The sequence below is a fragment of the Clytia hemisphaerica genome, unplaced genomic scaffold, assembly GCF_902728285.1.
Source record: "Clytia hemisphaerica strain Z4C2 unplaced genomic scaffold, Clytia hemisphaerica genome assembly, whole genome shotgun sequence".
Classification (NCBI taxonomy): Eukaryota; Metazoa; Cnidaria; class Hydrozoa; order Leptothecata; family Clytiidae; genus Clytia; species Clytia hemisphaerica.
In genome coordinates this window covers 2,182,502-2,198,156 of record NW_027104530.1, presented here as the reverse complement: position 1 = coordinate 2,198,156, position 15,655 = coordinate 2,182,502, and the positions used below count along the sequence as shown (strand labels likewise).

At 33.8% G+C, this 15,655-nt stretch overlaps 2 protein-coding genes across 2 annotated transcripts in view; both read right to left on the bottom strand.

The window, feature by feature from the left end:
• Window positions 1–6,749, bottom strand: part of LOC136822388 (uncharacterized) — a 35,989-nt gene extending 29,240 nt beyond the window's left edge. Inside the window, exons 1-9 of the mRNA XM_067078638.1 lie at window positions 6,599–6,749; window positions 5,948–6,111; window positions 5,478–5,592; window positions 4,889–4,939; window positions 4,256–4,321; window positions 3,513–3,623; window positions 1,818–2,070; window positions 1,182–1,343; window positions 151–244 (exon numbers count right to left, since the gene is read on the bottom strand). Of these exons, the coding sequence (XP_066934739.1) occupies window positions 151–244; window positions 1,182–1,343; window positions 1,818–2,070; window positions 3,513–3,623; window positions 4,256–4,321; window positions 4,889–4,939; window positions 5,478–5,592; window positions 5,948–6,111; window positions 6,599–6,655 (1,073 nt within the window). The 5' untranslated portion in view covers window positions 6,656–6,749. The remainder of the gene's footprint in view (window positions 1–150; window positions 245–1,181; window positions 1,344–1,817; window positions 2,071–3,512; window positions 3,624–4,255; window positions 4,322–4,888; window positions 4,940–5,477; window positions 5,593–5,947; window positions 6,112–6,598) is intronic.
• A 779-nt stretch (window positions 6,750–7,528) lies between these two features.
• LOC136822303 (programmed cell death protein 6-like) lies at window positions 7,529–15,655 on the bottom strand. Its single transcript, XM_067078540.1, has 7 exons — window positions 15,552–15,655; window positions 11,034–11,276; window positions 10,245–10,372; window positions 9,720–9,794; window positions 9,098–9,172; window positions 8,678–8,846; window positions 7,529–7,731 (listed from the first exon to the last, which is right to left on the bottom strand). Exons 1-7 carry the CDS (start codon window positions 15,567–15,569, stop codon window positions 7,690–7,692), a joined length of 750 nt encoding a protein of 249 aa, XP_066934641.1. The 5' UTR covers window positions 15,570–15,655; the 3' UTR covers window positions 7,529–7,689.

Here is a 15,655-nt window from a genome sequence, read left to right as displayed (position 1 = left end):
CTTTAAACTTAAAACCTCAACAATAAGATGTCTCCCGTAATTGTAACTTGAACGGTTATCTTTTCCATTCGAGTTATGGAAATACTGTAGCTTTCAAAAAGGAATTAAATTTAGAGTTAATCTTCCTAACTGTTGTCATAGAAATCTCACCTTTCTTGAAGTTGATCTAAGAGCTGTGCTCTACTTGATTTGCTCATCTTTGCATTCCCAAAAACATACATGGCTTGTATGAAACGAAAAAAGCCTGAAAGAAAAGAAGAACGAAATGATCATAATATCCAGTGGTCGTATCTAAAATTTTGTACCAGACAGATATACTTTAAACAAGTGATTAGTCCAGACTTTCCTAATACTTTATCGAATATTGCGAGATTTCGAGACAGAGACATGCCTCTTTTAAAGGGATAATCAGATGATTTAAGATTTTCAGCTTGTGAAAACCTTTCACGGTTCTGAGTAAAATCTCTGAACCTTTTGGCCCAAATGTTTTCGAAAGTTGAGATTTTTAAAAACTGGTCCTTACACGGTTCTTAGGTGGTACTTATTTGATTTTCCCTTTAAAAATTTTAATCGCGCCATACAGTCTATCAAAAAGCCTTACATGGACTACCCAGGGCTATTTGCTGCATTGGATTCAATACATAATAATCATTGTCTGTCTGACCGCGGTCGTTGACGCTATGGGCCTAACGTAGTATTCAAATTACAGAATGAGAAAAATATAATGGTGATACTTTTGAGATAATTATAGGTTTCAAAGCCTTTAAAAGAAGCAAAACAATGAGTGGATAGGACTTCTTCAAATGCTTTTTTTAAATCGGACAAACTTTAGCAATATTTATAGTTGAACGTAAGCAACGCACTAGGCTCAACTTCAGTATTTTTCCAACTACCTCAAAGGCCCAATTGCAGATGCCCAAATAATAGGGTGGATGAACTCCAATGAAACCTTTAAAAATAACAGGCTAAACCACCCAAAAGTTTTAGCCTCATTTTGGCGAAACAACTCCCCAGGCCCCAAAAATCGCGAAATTGCGTGAGATCGTTGATTCGTGAAAATAAATTCAGAAAGTTTTAGGCGAAAAATGCTTTCTTTATATGGGAATATCATATCTATTCCCAAATCATGAAAAAATTCTTCGTCATGTGAAGTTCATGCAAAGAAAACTGCAGAGCCTTACCCAAAACTAGCTCCCGAAGAACTTCAGTCATCGTTTCCAACACATTGGTAGGATCGGCAAGATGTGATTCACTTGAATTTGCATCAAGGTCAGGGTTTCCATGTATCAACGTTGCAATATTGGTTAAACATGCCTGACATTCTTCAAAATAGTGAAGAACCTCTACAAAAATATAAAAGGAAATCAATTTTATTGGAAAATACTTATCTTTTCTCTTTTTAGTGTAGCTCTTTCAAAAGTGCATCAAATCATGAAAATATAGAGAACGGCGCGATGCTTTAATGTATGGCACTCAATTTTGACATTAAAGAAAAATCTTTGCTTTAGAAGTTTAATAAAACTGGCAGACTTTTAAGGCAGGGATTTGCGAAAAACTGTCTTGGACAGGGACGTGACCATCTTTTAAGTAAAAAGAGAATGATACAGGCTAAGAATAGTCTGGTCATAAGCCATTTCGCGGTCGAAAGGCATAATGGGTGATGACAATTACACACTTTCTGTTGGTTTAAAATTTGGATGTTTTTGCGTCTAACCACAACAAGATGCCGTTATGGGAGCGCAATCATTCTCGATTACCAATGATTAATTGCGGCTGTGAAATGGCCTATATGAAAGAACAACAGAAAAGTTACTTACGCCTATTCTTATCGGTAGCGTTCAAATAAGATGTCACTATATCTTTTAACATTTGAAATCCATTTTGCTCAGTACAGAACGTCTTCAATGCGACCAAAGATTCGATGTCGGGGTGCTTCGGTAGGCGTCCGTTATAGATGAAGTGAACGAAAATCTCTAGCTCGTTATTTGATAGTGTATTCAAAGGAGAGGGTTGTTCTTCGAGATTGAATGTTGGAAAGTATGCAGCAAGTATACAACGATGGAATTTAAACTGGAAAATAAAAAATAAATGAAAAACATTGAATATGCACCTAATCAATGTTTTTTGACCTAGTGGTGAGCCCTTTGCACAATAGAAACTTTTTCGTTAACTCACACTATCTTGAAAAAACTGTATACTTTTTTTGGCGCTCCCGGTATATGAAAAACATCAAAATTCATGAAAATAACATCAAAATGGATAAAGATCAGCCTTTCGAAGCAGCCTCACCACCTCAAGCTTGCACGCCGTCAAGATGTACCAATGATGAAGACCTGGATCGCTTGGAATGCAAAAAATGTAAAAGATCAGTCCATTATGAGTGCACACAGCTACCTTTGTATCAACTACAAATATTCGTGACATCCTATAACGATCATTACTTATGTTCAAACTGCGTCCGAATAACGAAGAACCTAAGAAATAAAGTGGGGAAAAACACTCAACATATGATGCAAAATGAACTTAAAAAGAAAGACGACGTCATACAAAAACTGAACAACGAGGTCAACACCAACACCAAAACCCGTGATTCCATCAAAAATGATCTCAAAATTTTTCTGGCAGGAAAACTACAAGAAATGGAAGAAAAGACAAGAACCATGATAAAGGAAGAAATCAAGCACACAACAGAAATAATGACGGAGACATCAAATAAAACATACGCCGAAATTACTAAGAAGCACAAAGAAGACTTAAGATCTGCCGAACAACAAAAACGGAAGGAAGAAAGTGAAAAGAAAGACATAGACTCTAGAAAACTGAATATCATCGTTCACGGGTTTCTCGAATATTCAGGCCCAGATAAGGAAAAAGAAGAAAATGGGAAAAAATATGACATATTTCGGTTCCGAGAACTCCTGGAGGACATCAATGTTCCAGAAATAAATGTTACCCACCACAGATTAGGAAACAGAAAAACAAAAAACGGCCGTCCTCTTAAAGTCACCCTCCAAAGTCAGCATGACAAAGATCTTATCATGAAGAATTTACACATGCTGAAAGAAACTTGTTTCTTTCAGGTAAATATTACGGAAGATTTCACAATAAACGAACGGAAAAAGATAAAGGAGATGCACGAACAAGCAAAGAAACTTAACAAAGACAATAACAATAAAGACTTCAACTGGCGCGTTAGAGGAAGCCCAAGAACAAAACTACGAATCGTTAAAAAATTACAAAATCAAACAAATATATCTTCAAATTATAATGAACCGCAAAAATACACTACAGAAGAAATCGTCAGCGATTGGGCATCAACAGATGATGTAGACTATTCGTCTACAGATGATGATGAATAATTCATTTTGTAAATAGGCAGTCGAACTCTATTAGCTTTAAAGCTAGTACATATTTGTACACTTTTTTTCGACTTTAAAGAATATACACATTAACATTAACATACAGAAGGGTGTCAAATTATCGACATTTTCAAAACCTCAAAAGTTACATACCTCTTTGCCATCAGTGGAGAGGACATCGTAATCACAAAACAAAGCATCTTTATAGAAACTGTACAGTGAATATTTGACTTGCTCTTCCTCGCTGAAATCCATATTGTCAATCTGATATGAAAAAATATTTAAGTTAATTCGTGTTGAGCGTGAACTCTTTTTGCTATAAAATAAAAAACCATGTCGAATTTAGAAAAATTTTACACGTCTAAATGGTACACCGGAGGTCTAAAACAGGTTTTTCCAAGAACCCAATTCAATCCTAGAAAGAATCATAAAATTTACATAGTTTCTACTTTCCCCTTCTCCCAAACCTCAATAGTTGGATAAATGTCTTCAGCCGACCTCAACAAAATAGAGCCCCCCAGCAGACCCTCAATTCACTCAATCACGCAATTTTTTTTCAAAATTCACACATTCACGCAAATTTTCCTTGAGTTTTACGCAATTCCCCGAATTTCCAGCAAATCCAATCAGCCCAGATTCACGCATTCACGCAATCAAAAAGTGGATTTTCACGTTCAGGCAAGTTTTTTTCATTTTTCATTTTTCACGCAACCGAAAACGCCCATTCACCCATTCACGCAAACTGCTGGGGGCCATAATACATCAAGGTAAATGTTTTCTGACCTAACTAAACTGGCTATATATTATTATTCTAACTAAGATTGTAGACTGAAGTCAATTCAAGATGACAAGGACTTAATTTTGCTTTCCACGTATGCAAGATTAATAATATTTACCTTTTTACAATGAAAATGATATTTTGAATATTTCAGAACCATATTTTTGTCATCCTCCATTTTCAGCTAAAAAGTAAAAGTATAAAGTAATGTAAAACTTTTGTAAATTCCAATTATAACAGAAACGAAAATCAACCATAGCTGAAAAATATGCAGTTAACCTATAAACAGCCTTGCTGAAAATACAAAACACAAGCAAAAAAATAGGTCGAAATCTGTTAACTGATCACCGATTTCTCTGAAAATTGGGGAAGTAATTGCACTGACAAGTTTGCCTGGAGAATTTTGAGAATCCGTTGACAAATTAGCACAAGTGAAGGAGAGCTCTTTCTTAAAAGTATAATATCTTTGCATTGAAGTGATGAAGTAAAGTCGAATTAGTAGAACTACTCGAAAAATAGGTCTCACTCCACTGCAGAGGCCAAGGAAAAGTCTCTTAGATGGCATGGAGTTTTGGCAGGAATTAGTTTTGTTTGTTTTAAAAATGCTGTGTGCCAGGAACAAATCTTCCTTTATAAATTTATTACCAGTCTCCTAGAAAGCGGACCGCACCAAATAGGGTTGATATTTGAGACTTGATAGGTGTCTTAAGAAATTAGCCGAAGGCAGGCTTATTGTATTGTTTGTGTGTACCTCGAATTTGATTGATTCTTTGAATGGGAGGAAAAATTCGATTTCTTTGTACTAAAGATAAAAAAGGAAAAAACCAATTAAAAAATGACAATAAAAGTGATAACAATTTGCTATAGTAATAGGTGAAATTTGATCGCTCTTTCAATCATATAGAGAAATGAAAAAGTTCACATCTTTGAAAATACTTTTGATAAGATTTTGAAATTTTGACCAGGGCCATATTTCCTCAAACAGTACTAAAAAGGAATGGTAATATCCAGTAGCTGACTTTCTCTTTTACTTATTCCATCTCAAAAGGGATTTGAATTACAGATTAAAGTATTTGAACCATTTTCGAGACCAAGGTTTGATGTTTAATGCAGGTTCGAATAGAGCTTCGTTATGCTAACGTCATGATTTGACGTCTCTCATTTGACCGAAATTCAATCCCACAATCCAAGTCGTGAAAATTATTACTATTTCTTTGTGATTAAGTGTAATTTGCATGCAAGCGTAATAGACGCAAAGGGTGATGGGATTGAATTTCGGTCAGACAGAAAAACCAATGTTTATTTTTTCGGTATATGCTATTAGAGAAAGTTAACCCTACCCGCATATGTTCACTATATGCTGTAGCTTCAAACAATGGATTCTCAGAAGCTTCTTGAAGTTCAGGTAACCTTCTCCAGGTTACATCACGGTTTTCATCAAGGGTAAAGATCGTGCTAAAAAAAAAAGAAAATGTCATACAGTAATAATCTAGAGAGGAAATTTGATAACCATTAAGGGAGTAACCATCAAATTAACTGCGAACATCCAAAGGTGATCTCCTGAACCTAGGGGTCAATTAATCTTTCATGAAAAGCCCTATGTTTGTCAACATAGTGACAATAGCGTTCAGTGTTAAAAGAAATATACATTAATAATCTTGAAAAAACAATTTTCTGATCAGGGGGTAACCATCAACTTAACTGCAAAAGTCCACGACCTCCAAGAGCCTATGGATCAATTTTTCTAAAATAGCTCTTTGTTTTTGTAAAAGAAGACGATAAGGGACTATAGATTGAAGAAGTTCCGAACCCTTCAAGAGGAAATTGTGTTGATTCTTCTTCGTCATCTATATTCATATTGTTTGTTGCGTTGGAGCTTGTGGAGGAGTTTGTTTCATCTTTGCTCTGATTATGTTGTGAGATCTTGAATTTGCTTTTGGACTTGCCCGAGTCAACTACTGCTTCCTTCCATATCTAGAAAATCGAAATAAAAATACACCTTCATTAAATCTCTGTCACTAGATTAAGTCAATGCATGTATCTGTGAGTGCACTTATCTAGAAATTTGAGGTCATTTGATCATAGCGCAATGATTTCTAGGTTTTATTGGAGAGGTGTTAAGTCTAGTATTTCAAAATAATCTTTGGCAAGTTTAAAAAGAAGACTATACTGTATGGTAAGAGTCAATGACCCTTAGTGATTTGCTATTTGTCCTGTACAGAGGCAATTTCCCAAAATATTTCTATTCATCTGTATTTTCAAAGGAAAATATTCTTTTGTATCTAGAGAAAATTCAGTTCCTGTATTTTTGAAGGCAAGTGGGTTTTTATTATGATATACACGTTTTCTTTTTATAAGAAGCTTAACGAAATTCCTACTCATTCAAAAAAAAATTTATAATGAATTTCCATGAAACATTTTCTTCATCTTTAGTTTTCACTGTGACAAAAAAATGACCAACCTTCCATGTTCCAACACATGCACCATTATGAGTTCTTGGGCGAAACCACCTTGGCATTTTCTATGTACTTTATTTTTCAATCTTCCCAAGTGCAATTTGATTATAAATGTTTTCTCATGATTCTTTATTATTATTTTCTCCTTTTTAGTCTAAAAGATACAAAAATATGGTTAATTTAGCTTGTGAATTAAAGTTGACAAGTAGTACGCAAAATATATCACTCTTATTTAAAAACAAAACCTTTAATGTACATGTTTTTCTGAAGGAGGAAATCAAGACAAGGAATATTGACTTTACAGGTAATCATAAAACAGAAAAGCCTACCTAAAATGCATACCAAGTATTTCAGAAAAATTGTACAAGTTTGAGTTTAGATTCTAGAGGGTCTAGAAAGGATGTAACTCTAAACCTGAGCTATAGTGAAAAAATACAAAGCTTATTTTGGCTATTTTTATACAAAAAGTGGGGATATTGAAGTCCATTTAAAATTTCCATCCAAACAACTTGTACACTTTTTTTGGAAAACCTTAGACAAAGTACATATCTTTTTCATGGCTCTGATGAAAAGAGTCATTTATAACACATAATTGAGCATGCACAAAAGGTTGTTCATTAGAAAAGGTGAATAGGAATCGTTGTATTAACTGATATATTTCCCCTCATCACCCGCATGGTTATAATAATTTATCATATCAATAATAAGAAGAAGTAGTAAAAAATCATTCATAAATTAAACAAAGAAAACAGACATACAGAGATTTTGTCAAGCTTTTGTTGTTAGTCACTTTAAAAAAAATTCAAATATTTTACGACAATCTTTATCAAATAAAGATTTAAATTTGAACAAGGCATTAATGAATGCAAACAAGGGAAAGATGATAACAAAAATTATACAAAAAGTTTAAACTTATAAATACTACGACACATTGATACAAATTTCATGGTAAATTCTTTTAAAAATATGTATATGCATATGACATATCTAAAGCTGAAAGCCCCAATTTAATCAACCAGTCATCCTAGTGTTTTAGTTGACAACCTTGCACCACACAACTACTTCTCAAAGAAATTCCTCCTTTTTTGAAAATTGTTTAGATCCCACTCAATGTGTTATCCAATACCATCTCTAAGAACTGCAAAAGAAAAAAGTATATAATGTAAGATTAAAAAAATATTCATAAGAAAACTTTTAATAGCAATATCATATAGGAGAAATGGAAACTGGGGTCTTAGTTTTGACAATAGTAAAAGAGATGTGTCCCTGACTCCCAGAAAATTGGCTGTGAAGTATTATAAGACCATAGAGGTAATAAAAGTTAGATGGAGTAATAACTTTTCTGTAATAGCCAGAGAAGTCATTAAACTCTTCAGAAATTTCTTTCAAATTGGCCTCCTTTGATTACCAATCCTTGATAGCAAAAATCAGTCAAGATATAGATTATAAGAACTAAAGTAAAGTTATTCTGTCCAACAAAACCTTGTATTTTAAGGTAAAATGCGAATTTTTTTCGAGTAATAATTTCTTTATAGTTTTAAAAGAAGTTTTTATTTTATCGGGAAACTTTCGAGAGGTAAACTTCTTCAAATTTAGCGAATTCTTTGTTATTAGTGGAAGGTTCTTTCCTATAAATATCTTTAGATCTAAAATAGCAGCTGCCTCAAAATTTTGATAGAATATCGTTGAAAGATTGCTCATTCCCTGAGCAGCGAACATTTCAAATTCGATGTTCTGTCAGGTTCTGTGCTTATTCTTGCAAAGTTTTCTTATGTTTTATCAACAAAACTGTCATCACACAATGAACAACAAATTAAAAAAGTAGCGTGATTTTATTCAAATTTTCAAGTATTCCCAAGAGCGAAAGCAAAATTAATGGCTTTTTCCCAAAGCAACAAAGCAACAGTTTGCTATCAACGATACAATACAATAGAATAGTAGGAGTGGTATCCCCATCTATATTTTTATTACCTCCATGATAAGACTGAAATCTTTTTGCCTAGTTAGGTAATGTAATACAAGCAGGTTAAAAACATTATAATTCAGTTGTTCAAGATACAAGATCTGTCAAGCCAAAAACAAACCTGTTCATAATTGATTTGTATGACACCATTTTGATTTGTATCATGTTTACGGAATGCATCTGTTAAAGTTTTCAGCATAACACAACACTGAATGAAATCATCAAATTTCATTGTCCTGACATTGTGCCGATCAAATACACGTACGCACAACTGACAAAACTGTGGTGTTCTATGAAAATAATAAAACAATGAATGTAATGCACCACATTGAAATTGTAATGTTATCTATGGTTATCCTTGGTCATTTAGGTTATTTCTTTGGAATTATTTTCATCATCTGCAGGAAAATACCATTTTTATTGACTTTGTAACAGATTTGATAAAGTGATTAAGATCTTACTTGGTAATAAACATCTAAAGCAAAGTATTAAAGAAAGCCATTCAGAGTAGTTTATGAACGTAAACTATTTCTATACTAACAGTCGATATCCAAAAGACGTGAAAGCTTGTGCAAGTTCTTGCTCATCAATTGAACCTGATCTGTCACGGTCAAACCTATTGAAATGAAAGTGTATCTTAAAATTTTTTAGAATGATCTATTATTTCTGTTAAGAATTCAGGCAATTGGTTACATTATGGGCAAATAAATTCCAATATAAATCATGTAGTAGTTATAACAATAAATTATCAATAAAAATATTTCACTTTCTTCAACAACTAATTATTATTTGAGTTCCGTGCATTTTTAATATTTATTATAGCTCAGTGATTTTTCTTGATTCATTTTGGTTGTAATTTTGTGTTGGATATTTTTTTTTTGGTGTTTATAAATTTAGTAAGGTCTCAAAATTCAGGTAGTGGTAGCCATTTTCAATGCGTAAAGTTTTAACATTCGTTTGATAAAATTAGAAAGGCATCACAAATAGTCATCTTTCAAACAAATGATGAGAAATCAGCAAAGACAAGCCAAGAAAATTTGTGACGTCAGAAAAATACAAAAATCTAAAGACGATTGATGTTGAGTCAGAACTAAGTATTAATAAACTAAGAAAAATATGCCTTTTATTTGGAAAAAAAACAGTATGTGGAAAGAAAGACAAACCCATCAAAGCATTGTTTCCAGTCTTGAACATATTTCCATAATGCTGCAAACTCGTAAATATCAATAGTTCCAGATCTGAAAGACACAAACAAAAAATAGCCTTACATTGAATTTCTTTCAGCTTGGAAGAAGATTCATCATTTTAGGTATGTATGCCAATCTTACGTGAAATCAATGTTAAAGGGATTGCTGAATGAGCATTCCATTCTTGCAAAGAGAAGAGTATTTTTAAATAATCTACTAACATTTAAAAAATTGGAGGAAGCTCTTGAAGTTTGCTACCTTTTGAATAGACACACTGTCTTCATTTTCAAGCCTGACTGAGACAAAAATTTACCTGGACAGATGAAGCTTCAGGGCAAAGGTGAATGTTATTAAAGAGTTTTATAGTTATTTTCCTATGGAAGGTGACTAAGCTATAAAACTTTCTTGGCTTCAGCAAAATTAATATAATAGTGACAATGAGGCAAGCACACCAGTTCTTAGCCAAGAAAAGAGTTTTTAGCATTTGCACATCAAACCTACCTATTCTTGTCAAACATTCCTATCATCAATCGACACGTTTCTGCATTGAAGTGTGACCAATTATTATTTAATAACGCTTTTTGAAGTTCTTCCGCTGTTATGGAACCTGATCCATCTTGGTCAACTGCCTAAATTTTTTCATGAAAAAGAATGTTTTAAAAATTAAATGACATTTTCTATGACTAGAAAAATTAAAAAAGTTAAACCAAACCTCTAGAGAGTTTTATGCTAAACACTTTTTTTACAGAAAATCTGTTTCAAAGGAAACTTGTTCTATGTGCTACCAAAGTGATCAAAGAAGTACAAAAAGTATATGGTCTTGAGCCAACAATTTCACAATATAAAAGTATAACTAGCAATTTTATTAACATGATACAATTTTGTGTTTTGATGGTATTATATTTTCATTTTAAAGCAGATTGTGACAATTTTATATGATTAAGTTGACCAAAATTTCTGAACCCTCTTTCTTATTTGACCTCCTTAGTTATTTAGGCAAATCTTGATAGCCTCCAAAAATATGACATCCCCCTATTAAAAAGAGGGTATTATATCATTTGATTTTAGAGACAATAGAATGTCTGCTTTCTAAGAACTAAAAGGAATGTTCTACATTTTTGATAGATAAATTAATACTTTCTATTTTCAATCAGCAAACAACTTCATTATATGGATAAATTGGCTTTAAGGATTGAAATCCTGATATAACTTTCTTACATGAATTATGAATATATGTGGATCATTATCATTGAATAATTAACTTAACTGACAAAAAGATCAATAAATCACCTGAAACCATCCCCATAGAGTAGGGTCAATGCCAGGAGGAGGTCCCTGCTGTGCTTGATATCCACCTGGAGCTCTCTGTGGAGGATATCCACCATGTTGCTGTTGTTGTTGTTGATTGTATTGTTGATGCTGTTGCTGTTGACCATGTTGCTGTTGACCATAATGTTGTTGACCGTAAGGATTCTGTTGCTGATAGCCTTGTTGTTGCTGCTGGTATGCAGGTCTCTGTTGGTTGTATCCACTCTGGAAAAGGAGATTTTAGAGAATTAAGTGATGATATTTATTAAGGAAAAGGGATGGAAAAATGGAAACCCGAAAATTTTTACGACCAACCGACCGACTCACTTTTAAGACCCAACGAGGACGCGAAATGAAAATATTTGTGATTGCCGCCTTAAGAAAGTGAATTGTTGAATACTGACATTTTTTTTGAAATTTTGGTACTCAACATTCGATTATTTATTGTTAAGTGGTTGTTCGATTACTTCGATCATTATCATAGACCTTTTCGCCTTTCCATCCGCCATCTTGAATTGTATGCAAAAATAGGAGATGCCTTGGAGTTTTTACAAGATACTTCACTAATTGGTCATTTAAAGTGATAGAGATGACGCGTTCTTTAGAAAAAGTAATAAGATTCTTTTATTACATCTTAACGACCAACCAAATCAAATAAGAGCTTGTAAAAACTCCAGCTTGTCCCAAAAATAGAGGAATGAAAAAGCCGTGGTTGGATTTAGTTGGAAAGTACCGGGTGGGCAAAAAAAAACAAGTCCATATTTCATTCTTAATTGACGATAGATCGAAAAAAGATGTGCAATCACGATTTTGCACTTTTATTCTATAACAGTATTTTCCCGATTTTTGCCAAGTTTTAGCATCGAGTCTAAAAGTGAAAGGGAGATATTAAGATTTTACGTTAAGTGGTATTATTCGACTTGTTCAAAATACCTAAAAATTGACGTCAAAATAAATTTTAGAAGTAACAGCATAACCTATTTATCTAATCTAACCAAGATATACCGTATATTACAAAAGTTAAATAGATATCGTAGAAGAAGCACAATACAGGTTGTTTTACAATAAACAGTTCAACCAAACAACATTTTTATACAATGTCCTTCTTTATCATGAACAGCTTGCAACCGGGGGACAAATTGTTTGAATGCTCTACGGATCTCTTGAACTTCTCCTGCAACTTCCGGCCAAACTTTTCGAATTTGTCTCTTTAATGACTCTTCATCTTTGAAAGCACGATTAAATCGATTCTCATATACTTTCCTTTCAATCCTATCCCAAAAATAGAAATCCAAAGGATTACAATCCGGTGAAGCAGGTGGCCAATCGGTGTATTTGATGAATCGACTTTTTGTACCAGGTTTGAGCGATGAGATGGAGCTGAATCTTGTACGAAGCTCCTGTCCTTACGTTTCAACATCTGATTGATGTCTGGAAGAAGATACTTTTGAAGATGCGTTTTATATCTCTTGGCATTTACTTTAACATTATTGTTCGTAACAAAAAAAGGTTTTGTGGCCCTGTGCCACGTGACACAGGCAGACACCATCACTTTTTTTGACTGTCGTTTTTTTTCATGATACAAACGTTTATCAGGGACATCAGCCTTTTTTCCTTGGCTATATACTCTGCTATTTTGTGAATTAATGGGTACATCAAGAGTAAAGTCTTTCTTGTCTTGGAACACACACTTCTCTACGCTTCTTTTGTGGGAAAACCGTTCAGCCAAAGCGCCAGATCTTTCCGTTCGTCGTTTTTTTGTTCCTTCGGTAACTCTCGGGGTCTTGATTCTTTTATACTGCTTCAATCCATTTCGTTTCACCATTCTTCGCACTGACGATCTCTTTATTCCCGTTATCTTTTCAATCTCTCGCGGTGATTTGTGTGTTCCAGGTGATTCTTCCTGCGAGCAAATCAGTTGCTCAACAATTTCTTCGTTTTCTGCGGTTGTTACAGTTATTGGGCGGCCGGAGCCGGGTTTTCTGTCCATGGTCCCGCTTTTTTTTAATCGATTAATGAGATTTTGCACAGAACCTTTATACCACTTCTTCATGGGATGCTCTTTACAAATCCTGTACGCTGACCAGCCTTTTTCGATATAATCATTCTTTATGACAGCTTTATCTTCGTTATCTTTACGCAAGTAAAACTGCTTTTGACTGAAGGTCAAAGTTTCAGAAAGAAAAACGCCGGTTTATTTTTTTCGAGCGCAATGGAACGACATCTATTGAAAAGAAGACTTTCCATTGCAATTCTCTCGCGTTCAACAAGACCGCTCGAGCTAACAAAAAAAATTTCATGGTATTGTTTAGTTTCTCCCCTGTTGTGATAATATTTTCACTTGACGTCAATTTCTAAACAATTTAAAAATAGATAGGTCCCTGAAATATCTTCTAACTCTCTTTTGAATGCATGAAACTTTCTCAAACTTTCACAGAATTAATATAATATCTTTATTTTTTTCTATCCAAAGATGCCAGCTAAAAAAACAAATAGCGCGTCAAAAATCCTAATTTGAAATTTGGACTTGTTTTTTTTAGCCCACCCGGTATGCATAACATATGCAAGTTTACACAAAGATTAAAAAAAAAACAAAGCATCTTATAAATAAATATTATAATCATTAGTAGAACAATAAAAGATGGAATTTCTCAATCCAAAAAGAAATATTCACAGAACAACAAAAGCCTTTTAGAAATTTGTTCTTAAAGAGAATAGCATATTCTGTTTTCATCCCATTAAGAAATTCCACGAAGACGGAGTACACACATCAAACTTTCAAAACACGCAAACTGAAAAGCAGTAATTATGACGTCACACATTATCAATGTTTTGATTTGATCATTTGGCGACTCTATTCCGAGGAGAATAATTTACTGTCAGCCGAATAAGGATTGTGACCTTTGATTCAATAGACCTTTTCGCCTTTCCACCCGCCATCTTGAATTGTATGCAAAAATAGAGGAACGAAAAAGCCGTGGTTGGATTTAGTTGGAAAATATGCAAAACATATGCAAGTTTACACAAAGATTAAAAAGACAACAAAGCACAGTCAGGCACATCCTGACAAATGAACGGGGTGAGCATTTGCATGGGGTATTCCTCACCCAGTGTAAATGAGATAGGATGTCTCAGGCTAAAAGCGTGAAAATGAATAAAAATGAACTTCAAACTGAAAAAGGGAAAAAAGGAAGAAAACTGGGAACTTTATTTTTTCGTTAAAAGTTTCTTCAATCTTCGAAGACAAAATTGACCCATGGAAAAAAAATTTCATCTATGCAGTTCTTTGAAATGAAGCAAAATATTTCCAACCCGGTTCAATTAAACTGGGTATTCGGCGCTATTATGTCACTTTCGTTTTCAACCCCGTTCATTTGCCAATGGTCGCAAGTGAAAAATACCCTGTTCATTTGCCAGGATGTGCCTGACTGAAGCATCTTATAAATAAATTTTATAATCATTAGAACAATAAAAGATGGAATTTCTTAATCCGAAAAGAAATATTTACCGAACAACAAAAGCCTTTTAGGAATTTGTTCTTAAAGACATTGCATATTCTGTTTTCATGCCATTAAAAAATTCCACGAAGGCGGAGTACACACATCAACTTTCAAAACACGCAAACTGAAAGCAGTAATTATGACATCACGCATTCAGCGGGTTCAGATCGATGTTTTGATTTGATCGTTTGGCGGTTCTATTCCCCCCAGGAGAATAATTTACGGTCAGCCGAATAAGGATTATTTTTGTACCTTCGTGGGTGATTTTTCAGCTTGAGTTTATGTCTAATGTTATGGTTTTTTGAAGTGCTTGTTCTAAGAAGTGGGCGAATTTGATTATTTCTAGTTTTCAAAAGAAGCAAATTTAATCTTTCTTCTACAAGATTACACTTTAATATAATGCTAATTATGCATGTAAGTTTTATATTGATACTTTCTTTTTGCATATATTTTGCATACTTTATAAGGGAATTTCACCACGGCAATTCGGCCACCATAATTTTTGCATACAATTCAATATGGCGGATGGAAAGGCGAAAAGGTCTATGGTATTAGATTTTATTCACTTTGGTATGGTAATTAAGCGCTCGGCCGCCCACGCTAAAAAGCTCTAACAGAGTGATCCAATTTAATCTAATCGCAATCAAACTCATCGAACATAATCGTAATCGAACGAAATCAAAGATTAATCCAATGTCAATTATCAATCAAACCAATCAAACATAGTCAACTATCAATCAAACCAATCTAAACCTTACTCGAACTTAATCGAACACAAATCGGATATTACCCAGGAATCGGCCGTTCGATTGAGATTCGATTACGTTTGGCAATTATTCAATCGTGTTCGATTACGTTCGATTGCGATTTTTGTTCATAGTTGTTTGATTGACACCGTCTGGCTATAGTTGATGAAGGCGAAAAAGCACAATGCCCCTCCAGTCAACCTCACCCCCCCCCCCTCTTACAGTACAATTTCACAGATATATAAATTACAAACCTGATTATGCCAAGACATGGTGGCTGTACAAAACTCTTAATTCATAAACGTTTTTCTGTGAATCAGCTGCTATAAAGAGAAATTCATGAGTTAAAAAATTGAAA

What these genes read in the sequence shown, in the direction of transcription:
- LOC136822303 (XM_067078540.1), bottom strand. An exon ending in CTCTATGGGGATGGTTTCAG is followed by an intron (nt 10,373 to 11,033) that starts GTGATTTATTGA and finishes GAAAAAATTTAG; the next exon opens with GCAGTTGACCAAGATGGATC. An exon ending in TACAAATCAATTATGAACAG is followed by an intron (nt 7,732 to 8,677) that starts GTTTGTTTTTGG and finishes TTTCTTTTGCAG; the next exon opens with TTCTTAGAGATGGTATTGGA.